General features: G+C 43.6%; 1 protein-coding gene across 1 annotated transcript in view; it reads right to left on the reverse strand.

The window, feature by feature from the left end:
- Positions 1–12,987, reverse strand: part of LOC134408916 (neural-cadherin-like) — a 92,012-nt gene that overhangs the window by 11,535 nt on the left and 67,490 nt on the right. Inside the window, exons 22-30 of the mRNA XM_063141428.1 lie at positions 12,341–12,618; positions 10,881–11,095; positions 9,323–9,450; positions 8,062–8,189; positions 5,943–6,066; positions 5,368–5,548; positions 4,119–4,285; positions 2,241–2,505; positions 1,301–1,475 (exon numbers count right to left, since the gene is read on the reverse strand). Of these exons, the coding sequence (XP_062997498.1) occupies positions 1,301–1,475; positions 2,241–2,505; positions 4,119–4,285; positions 5,368–5,548; positions 5,943–6,066; positions 8,062–8,189; positions 9,323–9,450; positions 10,881–11,095; positions 12,341–12,618 (1,661 nt within the window). The remainder of the gene's footprint in view (positions 1–1,300; positions 1,476–2,240; positions 2,506–4,118; positions 4,286–5,367; positions 5,549–5,942; positions 6,067–8,061; positions 8,190–9,322; positions 9,451–10,880; positions 11,096–12,340; positions 12,619–12,987) is intronic.

Genomic DNA, 12,987 nt, shown 5'->3' on the forward strand with positions numbered 1-12,987 from the left:
TTCATCAGTGGACAGTGTATCACCTACCCACACGTCCTCTCTGCAGCAGCACCCACCATCTGAAAAACCCTCCCTCATGCAGTTTGGAAGGCAAAAAATGGAACATCCTTTAAAGCCTCCTGAAAACACCTATTTATTTATTTATTTATTACATTTTTATACCGCCCAATAGCCAAAGCTCTCTGGGCGGTTCACAAAAATTAATCCATACATGCAGTCTGTATGGCATTGAGATACAATATCTGGCCCTACTGTTGGACACAGATGACATGTATGCAATACATAAGTGAGATGATCAGGAGGCTGCAAAAGATGGCTTGAATTGTCTATGGAACATGCCTGCTCCATCTCTGGGCTGCAGCGGATTTTCACACAGGTTTTCCCTGGCCTCTAACTTATTTTGGTTTTACCTGGGGTGGGTTTTTTTAAAAAACTTTCACAGCTTTATATTATGTTCTGACTTGCTGTATTTTATGGCTTTAATTGTGGACTGACTGTCCAGAGAGCCTCAGCTATTGAGCAGTATAAAAATGTCATAAATAAGTAAGACCAGCCTAGTTTTAAAAGCGAGACTCAAAGATTAATGAACACATCCTGAAAACAGATAAGCGAACCACCCCACTGAAGTTAATGAAAATCAATCCCTGAGACAGGCCTGCACAACTTCTGTGGGCCAAAGGAGACATTACTTTAAAGATGTAGCTGCTTTACTGTAAAAGGACGTAAAGGAATTTTTACTCTAGATAAGGTATAGAGGGCTAGATCTAAATCAGGGCCCTAGTGTGGGGAGTAGAATCATAGAATATTAGAGTTGGAAGGGGCCTATAAAGCCATCGAGTCCAACCCCCTGCAGGAATCCACCTTAAAGCATCCCTGACAGATGGTTGTCCAGCTGCCTCTTGAAGGCCTCTAGTGTGGGAGAGCCCACAACCTCCCTAGGTAACTGGTTCCATTGTTGTACTGCTTTAACTGTCAGGAAGTTTTTCCTGATGTCCAGCTGGAATCTGGCTTCCTTTAACTTCAGCCCGTTATTCTGTGCCCTGCACTCTGGGATGATCAAGAAAAGATCCTGGCCCTCCTCTGTGTGACAACCTTTCAAGTATTTGAAAAGTGCTATCATGTCTCCCCTCAATCTTCTTTTCTCCAGGCTAAACATGCCCAGTTGTTTCAGTCTCTCTTCATAGGGCTTTGTTTCCAGACCCCTGATCAAGCTTTAATCCTTTCCCTCCCCATTACGCACAAGCATTGGACAGGTGAATTGATACCTAGCCTATGATTTTATGGAACAAAATAACTGTACCTGCACTCATGCATCATCCACAAGTCAATACATATAAACTGCTGGTTGCATGGGTTGCTCTTGCAAGCTTCGGAAAGGCAGCCTTTTCTCACTCCTTGGGCACTCAATACCAGCTCCTTTGGGGAAGGATCTAGAGGTAGCCCGTAGTTATTGAATCTGACATCCTTCATGCATCCTAAGGCAAAATGCAAAAACAGGCTTGATTTGGAAAGCGCTTGATCAAGGACTATTTTTGAAACAGATGTCGCAGCACTGCAAGGCTGAGGATGGGTTATGTTTAACAATGGGCCAAAGCCAGAGAAGTTCAGAAATAGGTTTGTAATCCTTCTTCCCCACACTCCAAGCCCTGCCCCGGACTTTGAGGACATTTGTTCTGAAGTTTTGCTAAAGTTCTAGAGTCAGCAGACACTAGAGAGATGGACAGTGTGTTGGGACACAGACAGATAGACTGGATTTTAAGGATATTATGGGTTCTTCACCCATATGAGCTGAGATCACAAACATGCATGTTAGCAAGTCAGGCACTTATGTCAGTCCGCTGCCTGCCCGCCATGCTAGGGGTGTTGAATGAATTCCATTTTGAATGAATTCCAGTGGCCGCCTTCTACTGGGGCCCAAAGGCAAAAGAAACAGGGTCAAAATACCACCATTACCCCTTTACAGGATGTCACAACTGGCTGAGATTTATACGAGAAAAGTTAGAGTAATTAAAAGCGAGGGTGGGCCGAATACCTAGATGTCTCCTCTCTGTGCTTTTCGTTATGTTAAATTTGCCATATGCAGCCATTCAGAAATAACAAAGCAGAAGCAACGGAGGCAAAGCACTAATACACAAACATTGTGAATAGTGCTCAAATGCCAGCTCATGACTCTTTTAAGCGCTAAGGCTCTGTGATGGACAGTTATCCGAGATAATGATTTGGTGGAACATTCTCTTTACCTTGGAAACTGTGGCTTTGATTGACGGGGTATGTGTTGCCAACCACCAAGCTGCTGGGATCCATAACAATCTCTTTGTAGACACCTGCCGCCTTCAGGATTTCTCTCTTCCCACCTCCTTCATCCAGGCGAAGAATGAACTCATTCTCATTCCTCTCCAAGGAAACGCGGTGCCATTCTCCATTATCAACTTGGTAGGAGGGAAGGCTAACAGCAACCGGTCCGTCTCCCAGGTTGTAGGACACTGTTAAGAACCCTTGCACCACCTTGTAGAAACACAGAGACCAATCTCAATCATTTTTGAAGGCTAATACAATAAGGCACTGGTACACAGAGTCATAGAATAGTAAAGTTGGAAGGGCCCTTCAAGGCCATCAAGTCCAATCCCCTGCTCAATGCAGGAATCCACATTAAAGCATCCTTGACAAATGGTTGTCCAGCTGCCTCTTGAATGTTTCTAGTGTGGGAGAGCCCACAAACTCCCTAGGCCATTGGTTCCATTGTCATACTGCTCTAACAGTCAGGAAGTTTTTCCTGATGACCAGCCAGAATCTGGCTTCCTGTAACTTGGGCCCATTATTCTGTGCCCTGCACTCTGGGATGATCAAGAAAAGATCCTGGCCCTCCTCTGTGTGACAACCTTTCAAGTACTTGAAGAGTGCTATCACGTCTCCCCACAATCTTCTCTTCCCAAGGCTAAACATGCCCAGTTCTTTCAGTCTCTCCTCATAGGGCAATGGCTAATGCAAAAGAAAAGAGCAAGGAAGGGGGAACAACTCCTCAAGTTAAGCTATGACTCCTAACTGGAACATCAGAAGCTGCTTTATACTAAATCAGTTCCTCATTCCAACTGGCCCAGTGTTGTCAACACTGACTGGCAGCCGTTCTTTCGGGGTTTCCAGCAGGATTCTTCCCAAGCCCTACCTGGAAGTTTTAACTCCACCCTCATCAGATAAAAACATGAGAAGAGCCCTGCTGGATCAGACCAAGGGTCCATCTAGTCCAGCATTCTGTTCACACAGTGGCCAGCCAGCTGTCGACCAGGGACCCACAAGATCCCAGGTTCTCTCAGCCTGATTGACTGGGAGAATCACAGAGTTAATTAAATTGAACCTTGTCAATGCTGGTGATCGAACCGAGGACCTTCTGCATGCAAAGCACATGCTCTGTCACGGAGCCATGGCCCCACTTTTCGTGAAGTCCTCTTCCTGCTCAGGTTGATTTATATTTTGTGTGTAAATCTGATGTCAAAATAGCTATTAGAAATTATTCAAAAATGCTTCAAAAGCCTTGCCCTACTTCTTCAAGCCATCGCTGAACTGTGTGGAACACGGAGAGGAATCCATCCAAATTATTCCATTAACGAGACATAAATCTGAAGCACATGTTACACAGGACTACACTCCCCAAGATCAATGCAAGGAGCACGTCAGAATAATCAGTAAGTCCCAACGACCGAGGGCCAGTTCACTCTATCCGTTTCCTCGATGTGATTGTGTTCGTGGGAATAAGAAAATCTAGCATAAACCAGGCTGCATGAGGTGGAAGTCCACCTGTCTGGCTGCAGCTGCTGCTGCAAAAAAAAATCAAAAATGACAGCATCAAAAATGGCAGCTGGGTTCTCACCTACACAGGTTTGGAAGACAAGGACTCTATGGTACTTCTGGGCAGTGTCTATAAACTCATGCTTTACCATTAGTCACACTGTTCAGAAATACAATGGAAGGGTATGATAGGGATTAAATGCCCAGGCAAATTCTAAGCAATACAGATGAATACGTGGCATCAGGAAGAGAGGGAGACCTATTTTTGTCTATGCCTCACTGGGTCAGAATGGAATTAACTTGAAACTGACATTTGACCGTCACTTCTCATTCACCTGCAGGGTGATGTGTTCATCCTTGTTCCGGGAAGACATGCTCATGATGATACCGTTGGGTTCTCGCATCCTTATCGTGGCCTCTGCCAGGGTTCTCCGGGCAGGTATGGCGAAAGGGAGCTGATAGCGAATATGGCTCCCTGGCCGAAAAGAGTATTCTTCAGCAACTAAGAAAATTGGGGAAAGAAAAGTGATTATTTAAACAGACGTACACACACATACCTTTCCACACACAATTTATTTTTTATTAATGAATGAATGAATTTAATGACTCCTAAAATAAATTTCTCTAGGTGTTTTACAATACAATACTTCATTCTTGCCTTTACCTAGAATATAAAACTAATCAAGGCAGAGTAAAATACAATATCGTGTATTGTGGGAAGACTAAAATAATAAAACTCAAGAACACTAATATATTAAAAAACATACTTTAGAAGTTTTTAAAGCGTGGGAGAACTGGAAAGTCTTGGTCTGGCACCAGGCAACCTTCCCTTGGAAAAACATTCCAGAGCTGGGGGCCATCACTGAAAAAGCCCTCTTTTTTTACCCTCCAAGCCTCAAAATAAGGGGCTTCTGTGTATGATCTCAAACTACAGGCAGGTATATATGGAAAGAGGCATTCCATCAGGTACCAAGAGCTTTATAGGTCAAAAGCAGCATTTGGAACTGGGCCTGGAAACAAACGCACACAACACGCTATTGAAGCATACAACTAAGAGACTCCATCAGCCATATACTTTAAGTACAGGCTTGTAATTAGGCACTAGCCTGCTCACTGTGAAGAGTAAAAGTTCCTACAGCTCACCAAGTGCAGCAACATGACTGCTGCACAAGAGCTTTCCCCCGAAGGAGAGGGAGACAGAGAGCACACAGCAGTAAATAGAGTATGTTTCTTAACCAGGTTTCAAAATCTAGGTTTGGGACATGCCCGGTTTTGTCTTAACCATGGTTAATGGTGGACAGTCACAGCGCCTAACCACAGTAAAAGTGATACGGTGAATTACTCTGCATGAAAAGGGAAGGACTGGGGGGGGGGGGAAACTGGAGAAAGTACAAAACCCTGGGAGTTGCTCCTGCTCCTTTGACCTTGATTAATGGCCAAGCAAAGCCCAGAGCCCTCTGCAGTTTCTGCCTGACATAACAGAGCAGGCAAACCCTCCTCGAAATATTCCTTTTCAGGCCTGCCTCTTTAAGAAGTGCCTCGGTAGAATATATCACCGCACTCTCCCAACGATGCCAACTTCACCTTTGTCGCATTTGGAGCCATAGTAACCCGGCAAGCAGTGGCAGGTAAATGAGCTCCACTCGCCATGGCACTGCCCGTGAACCCCGCACGGAGAGGAGCCCGTCTCCTCACAGCTGCCATCTGTCAAGGCACAGCCAGGAGAGCTGTCCAGGGACTCCGCTGGAGATTCAAGGTCATACACCTTTAAACGAAAGACAAAAAGAAGAGCAGATCAAGGCTGGCTGTCAAAAACAAAGGAGCAGGGAGCTTTAAAATAGACGTATGGTTTTCCACGTTGGCAGGAAAGCATAACCGTTACTCGTTTTCAGCATGATGGCTGATCAATTCCCTGGCGTCCTGGATGCCAGATGTAACTTTAGCTTCTAAAAAATATAGATTTCATAGCCAGGCCCAGGTAAAAATGTCACGCAATTCCCTTAAATATATAATACTGCACAAATCCTCCACCCTTTCAAATTCTGTGCAAATCCCAACTAACGTGCTTCCCTTTAAAACGGTTTCTTTTAAAAAAAAATGTAAACCCTAATTGAAATATTGGTACGAACCTATTTGGTATTTCAACAAGTGTCACTTACCTGAGTGTCCAAAGTGAGACTGCGAATGCAGCCATTAAAATGTTTCTGTTGCAACTGGGGGTACGAATACGGAATCGATTCTTTGACTCCACCCAACTGAAGAACCTGGTTCATATTCAAGTACCTTCAAAACACAGAGGTGCTAAATAAGAGATGAATGTTAGTATAATTATGCTACAAAATACCTGGTGAACTGCACAGAGCGGATAAACGAAATCTCCCACTGAAAAGGAGTGGAGTTAATTCATAATTGTTTGACGTTAGAAGTCCACTAAAAAAAATTCCTATACAGATTTACTAGGAAGCAAGTCTCATGGAATTTACTGGGACCTACTCCCAGGTCAGTGTGTTTAGCAGGGGTGGGCAACACGTGGCCAGTACGTTCCATGTGCCCCCCCCCCCGGCCTTAAGTGTGGTTCCACCACTCCTGAATTTGCCACGGTAGCAGTAAAACAAATTTGATGGTTTGCCACCGAATTTTGGCAGCAAACAGCAACAATGGTTTTAAAACATTTAGTTTTAAAGCTAAATTTTGCTTTTTTTAGGCTACTATCATAATTAACCAAAATTCAGCAGTGCGCAACAGGGGCATGGCCCTGGGTCCCCCAAAGTTGTCCACTCTTGGTGTGTAAGACTGCAGCCTAATTCATTGGTATCATTGAAGCAGAAGGCTTTAAGAGAACTCAGGCAATCCTAACCTACCTCACAGGGTTGATGTGAGAGTAAAGTGGAGAGGAGAAAGAGTACGTGACCCACCTTGCGTTCCTTGCAAGAGGGGAAAAGGCAAGATATAAACGTATTTATTTATTTATTTGTGAGATTTATATACCGCTGAATGTAATAAAACCCCTCAGTAGGTCACATTCAATATGACAATAAGTAAATGTAATAATACAGTATTATGTAATAATAAGTAAATGTAGTAATTAAATTAAATTAAATAAATCAAAAACTGCTCACAACTGAAGTCAACAGTAGCTCAAGGCCACTTCCCCACTCGAATTCTTCACCAAAGTGAGCAACAGGAAAGAGCTACATTGATCCTATCAGGCACAACTGATTGATTAGAACATTAGTTAATATGTATGACTGATACTGTTTATACGGTACAATGAAATCCCTCAAAGGAGTTCAAGAAATACCTGCAGGTGCCACCTCCGTTCCCTCCGGCTTTAAGACAAAGAAAACTACCTTTGGGCAATCAAAGGCAGAAACCGAGACAGTCCCAAAGTCTTATAATAATAATAATAATAATAATAATAATAATAATAATAATAATATATTTATTTCCCGCCTCTCCATTTTGATCGAGGCGGGGAACAGCAGTAAATATAAAATACATAAACCTGAATTAAAACATAATATACATTGTTAAAACATCCTAAAAACATTCTAGAAACATCCTAAAATCCCACTGGATTGGGCTGCCGGAAGAGATCAGTCTTTTTACCAGGCGGGATGCACCTGAGACTCCAAATCACATCCTCCCCTGCCGTGAAGTGACATTCTCACAGAGGGGGGCGCTTTTCACTTCCACAGGAAGGGCGTGCGCAGCGTCATTTTCCGGCTGGGGAGAATGCAGCTTGGGGTCCCACTCAAATGCTCCCAAGCAAGAAAGTATTTAAGGTGCTGCTGCAACTGCCCATGCCTATCCCCTGCCCCAAGGTAAGTCCATGGGGGAGTTAAGGGGCAGGAGGAAGCAGCCAAGGCCCACAGGATTGGGGGAAATATATCCCTGTTCGCTGTGCCCCAAATCAGGGCTGTGGTTCATCCCGTTCTTGCTGCTGGGTATTCAGAGAGCGGTTTGGGTTTTTAAAAGCACCTCTCCTCGAACGCTGGCAACATCCCTACTAAGAATTAAGTCCCACTTTCTTCAACGGAACTCACTGCCAAGTAAGTATGCGTAGGATTACAGCTGAGTAGCTTGATACGATGCAGAACTCAATGGGTTTAATGAAGGCTAATTCTGCATACGATAAGGCGGCTGAAGGATTAGAAGGAGAAAGAGAAGGAGAAAGAGTTCTTAGAAAGGATTTCACCAATGGCTGCTTTCATCTTGGCAGATATTTACATATTAAAATAATATTTAAAAAAACCTGGAAGGTTATTTAAATGATACCTCCTTGCTTGTGGGACAAAAGCCACCACCTCACAGTTTGTCCGGTCGTCAGTAGAGAGCCATTTTCCTACTCCTTCGATCTCCGACACAATTGCAGCTTTGCAATGGTCCAAAGTGAATCGAACGTCCTGTGCCAAAACAAGGAAAGCCATTAAAGCTAGTGATATGCTGAAAATTTCGATTATTCCATTTTCGGTATTTCCTGGGAGGGTAGGTGGGAAAACGAAAACTCCGAAAGAGGCTGTGAGAGGCGAGAATTTTGGAGAATTTTCTCCTTGGGGAGGAGGACAGGGTTTCTACATACCATTTTAAGTGTAGGAAGTTTTGGGGGAATCTTCTTTCTATTATTTTTTTAATATTTTATTTTTTTAAAAAAAAAACAGCACTTGCAGGAGCCTAGGAGTTCTTCCTGAATGCCTATTGGAGAGTGTGAGGTCACATGGTCTCCAATAGGCATTCATGAAAAACTGCCAGGCTCCACCAAGTGCCAGGGGTGTTGTTGCTGTTGTTTTAAAAAATTAAAAATAGAAAGAAGACCCCCTAAACAACAGCTATACTTTTAAAAGGTATGTGGAAATGTTGTTCCCCTCCCCAAGGAGAAAATTCTTTGAAATTTCCCCCCTCCCTGCAAAAGAGGCAGAAAAAAACAGTGCCTCGCTCTCTTTCGCAGGGAGAGAGAGAAAAATCCCGAAATCGGGGCACGATTCGACTCAGCACTAATTAAAATAACCATGAGGCAAAGAATTCCCACGTGCAACGTTGGACTGTTTGGAAATAAAAGTTAGCGGAGAGTGCGCTGGGGGACATAAGCAACCATTCATAATTAAGCACATGCCATTTTTGTGGAGTACATTTACACTGCTCTACTTAGAAAGCCAGTGTGGTGTAGTTGTTAAAAATGTTGAACTGGGACTGGGGGTGGACTCAGGTTCATATCCCCCACTGACTCATGAAACTCACTGATTGACCTTAGACTGCTCTGTGTGTGTGTGTGTGTGTGTGTGTGTGTGTGTGTTTAAGTTGTTGTGAGAATAAAACGGAGAGGAGAGAATCATGCACACTACGTTGCGTTTCTTAGAAGCAGAGTAGGATATAAATGGAAATTTATTAAAAATAATTATGCTCTGGAGGTTCACGACGCACATCAAGCCTGCATGCATCAATTAGGTTGTTCTAAGGAATTGCACACACCTTCCTTCACTTTGTATGCTTCCCAGTGCAACCTCCATTTCAATTGCTGCATGCGGTAGGTGTAACTGACCTGCCTGCTGCTCCTGATTTCGAGCCGATGCCATCTTCTGTCCGTAACATTCACATAGCTAGACAAACGCAGTTCCACGGCGCCTAAACCGTGGTTTATTTTCAGCACCGGAATGCTGTCGGAAAGTTCTAAGATTTAACAAGGAAGAAAGTGGTGAAGTCAGATTTAGACCCACGATTGATTGATTGAGTTATAAATCAATCACCCTATATGCACCCTACCCCAAAAAGGAATTCAAGGCGGCTAACAGGAATAACAACAAGATGAAAATAAACCTGGTTAAAACAGTCATCAAAACAAATAGATTAAAAGCACCATTTAAAGTCTCACCGTTTAAGGGCCACCCCCGCTATGATCAGGGTTTGAAAAAGCACCTGTTGGCACCAATGGAGGGTTTTAATAAGCTTGATTGTAGCAAGGGAGGGGCAATTTTTTAAGAAGGGGCAGAGTATTAGAGAGGTGGTGGAGAGGAGAGGGTTCGCCCCGCCCTGCACTTAACCCTCCCTACACTGCATTGAAGCTTTTAAAGCCTAAATCCAGCAATGAGGGGTGATATTTTTTAGGGGGTTGTCAGCAAATGTGGCCTTCCCCCACACCCCTAGTCCTTTCCTCCCTCACAACACTTACCTCCAATGCTACCTAGACTGCAATTTGTCTTTCAAAAGTTGGTTCCATTGTCATACTGCTCTAACAGTCAGGAAGTTTTTCCTGATGTCCAGCCAGAAACTGGCTTCTATGTTTTAATTTTATATGTTTTAATTTTGTAAAGCTGAGTTGAGTCCCAGTATTTGGGATTGGCAGGATACAAATACAACAACAACGACAATCACACAAGGAGTAATCCCACAAGGGATTACATGGGCACGGCACACCCGCGGACCCTAGCCAACCACCAGTAGCCAGGGCTTACAACCCTGTTAATGTGAAACAATGGTTATGAAAACTAGAAGAAAAGCCTAGAATGGGCACCGTCAAGGCCGAAAATGCTGCATGAACCTAACAGTCGGCCAAACTGGAAATGAAAAGGCAATGAATAAGGAAAAGATCACCACCCAAACTCCCCCAGATATATTTTGCCTGTTCTACAGGCAACCACCAAGGCAGGACACCCAAGGCAACGCTTAGCGGGGTCAGATGAAATGAACCGTAATGTTATGCGTTGTTACTATAAAAGCACACAACTCATCAGGATACCAAACAGAACTTCACAGACTTTTCTTTGTAATCTACTCCCACTTAATGCACACTGTAATAGAACAAAGACTAATAGACCAAAAAAAGTGTTATAATCAACAACAAAAAGTTCACGGAACATGAAATTACGAAAATACATCCACACCAACATCCAGAAAGCAGTCATACTTCAAACATGCTCAATTGTGTGCGTCAATTATTACACTATTGCTTTTCCTTATGTCTGTGCTGTCGTATGCTTTTTAGCATTTATTTTCTTGGTCCATAAACAGATGAGCAATATCACTTAGACCATCACAATGATCTTCCCCACCGACTTTTGTGTTGAAGCTGGTAATGTGCTGTTCAACATAAATAAAAGTACCTATGGCAATGAAGTTTTCTGGATTCCCAGGTCCCGAATCTGACAAAGGACCATTGTACAGCAGAAGCCCATCTGGAACATCAGTAATGAACTCGAGGGAGAGGGAACTCTCAAAGCAAGGCCTGATGGGACGGAACCAGGCATAGCCATTTCCATGGAAACTACGTCTAGTCTGCTGGCAATCTGGTCCATGAAAAGAAGTTGAACACTGACATCTGAAACAAACAAAAACAAATAGAGAATGAATGTGAAACTGTGTTTATACATTATATATTATTATTATTACTAGTGTAAAGCCCCTGTCGCCATGGGCACTAGTAATCTTGTTCCTTTCCGGCTTTTTGCCCCTCAGTCGCTGCACCACAGAGGGGCTCATGAATAATGCAAATGTGGCTCATACGTAGTGAATCCCCCTCCGAAATGTCCATGCAGCATGGCCCCACCCCATCCCTTGCATGATTGGCTGCCTCCATCCTCTTCCCCCCCCCCCCCGCTAGCAGCAACAGCCCAACCACACGGTTGCGCCCAGTGGCCCGCCTTCACACCATACTGACTGGCCAAGCAGGACTGTCTGTCATACCGCTGGTGGAGGGGCTGCCCTGCCTCTTAGGCACAGAGAAAATTAATTGCTATTAAAGCTCAAGCTTCGAACTTCTTTCAGTTTTCAGCTCAAGCTTCAGTTTAAAGCAAAAATGAGCAAAATCAGTCTGGTAGAACTCGAGCAATAAGCCTTACACTACTGTAGTCCAAGGCAGGATCTATATTACTGCTTTAACATGGTTTATAATGGTATTGACCACTATTGGGGCCCAACTGGGGATCTACACTACTGCTTTAAAGCGCTTTATAACAGTTTTGACAACTGTTGGGGCCCAGGACACACTGCATATACAGGTTTCAAAAAGTTTTCAAAGTGCTTTAAAGCGCTTTAAAAGCAGTAGGGTAGATCCCCTCCAGGACACACTCCATATACAGTTTTCAAACTGCTTTCGAAGTGTTATATCTGGCCTTAGATAAGGTAGCATTATCTAGATTTTACATTATATTCTATTGGTTTATTTTATAGTCTTAACCCTTGTTTTGTGAATGGCCCAGGGAGCTTTGGCTAATGTGTATAGAAATGCAATTACTGATACATAAAAGAGAAATAAGTAAGTAGAGTATAGAAATGCAATTACTAATAAATAATAGAGACATACATACATACATACGAAGAATAAAAGGCCAGATTTCTGCCCCAAGGGACTTACAGTCTAAAAATAGACACAAGGGAAACACAGCAATTGGAGGAGAACAAAAAAAGGAAGCAGAATTTGACACACTGTAGAAGAGGAACTCTCAAACTGTCCACATATCATTTTAAAAAACAACCAACCAGCATGGTAGTTTCATAAATGTAACATTTTATAGAGGGGGGGGGAATAAGAGGGGGGAAACTTGTGAAACGGAGTCTCTCTCACCTGTAACCATTCAGCATGTCAATGCAAGTCCCTCCATTGAAACATGGGTTGTGAGAGTAGGAGCTACATGATCGATGAACTCTCTCTCTGGCTGCACAGGTGCAGACGGCGGTGGTGGTGGTTGTTATGGAGACAAGCGACACACTTCCTGTGTCCATCACTGTGGGGATGTCACTCACCGTGATGTAGTTTGCGCAGCCGCTGTTACCGCTACAGTCTGTCCCATGGCATTCATCCACATCAATCTGAGAAACGTTGACCCCTAAAGCCAACTGGATCTAAAGGGAAAATGCAGTTCGGCAAAGAGCCCGCATGTTCCTCAGCAAAAGAGCTTTCAGCTTCCCAATCAGTTTTCTACCTCTACCACAGGGGTTCCCAGCCTTTTGGGACCCGTGGGCGCATTTGCAAATTCGAGAAAGTGCTGTGGGCATCACCACAAAACGTCCAATCAGTGGTTTGCTGCTCTGGCATCTACCTGTCGCAGCTATGGATTAGGCTACATCTTATTCAGCATCAACGTTTGTTTCATGTCTGTTGGACTCTGCAACATCTCTTTAAGAAGGGATTGTCTAGTTCAGCTAATTGTGGGCGATGCAGTACAGCTAATACTTCTTTTAAACATGCTTCGGCAGTGTCCAGTAGTTGCT

The sequence above is a fragment of the Elgaria multicarinata genome, chromosome 14 (genome assembly GCF_023053635.1).
Source record: "Elgaria multicarinata webbii isolate HBS135686 ecotype San Diego chromosome 14, rElgMul1.1.pri, whole genome shotgun sequence".
Classification (NCBI taxonomy): Eukaryota; Metazoa; Chordata; class Lepidosauria; order Squamata; family Anguidae; genus Elgaria; species Elgaria multicarinata.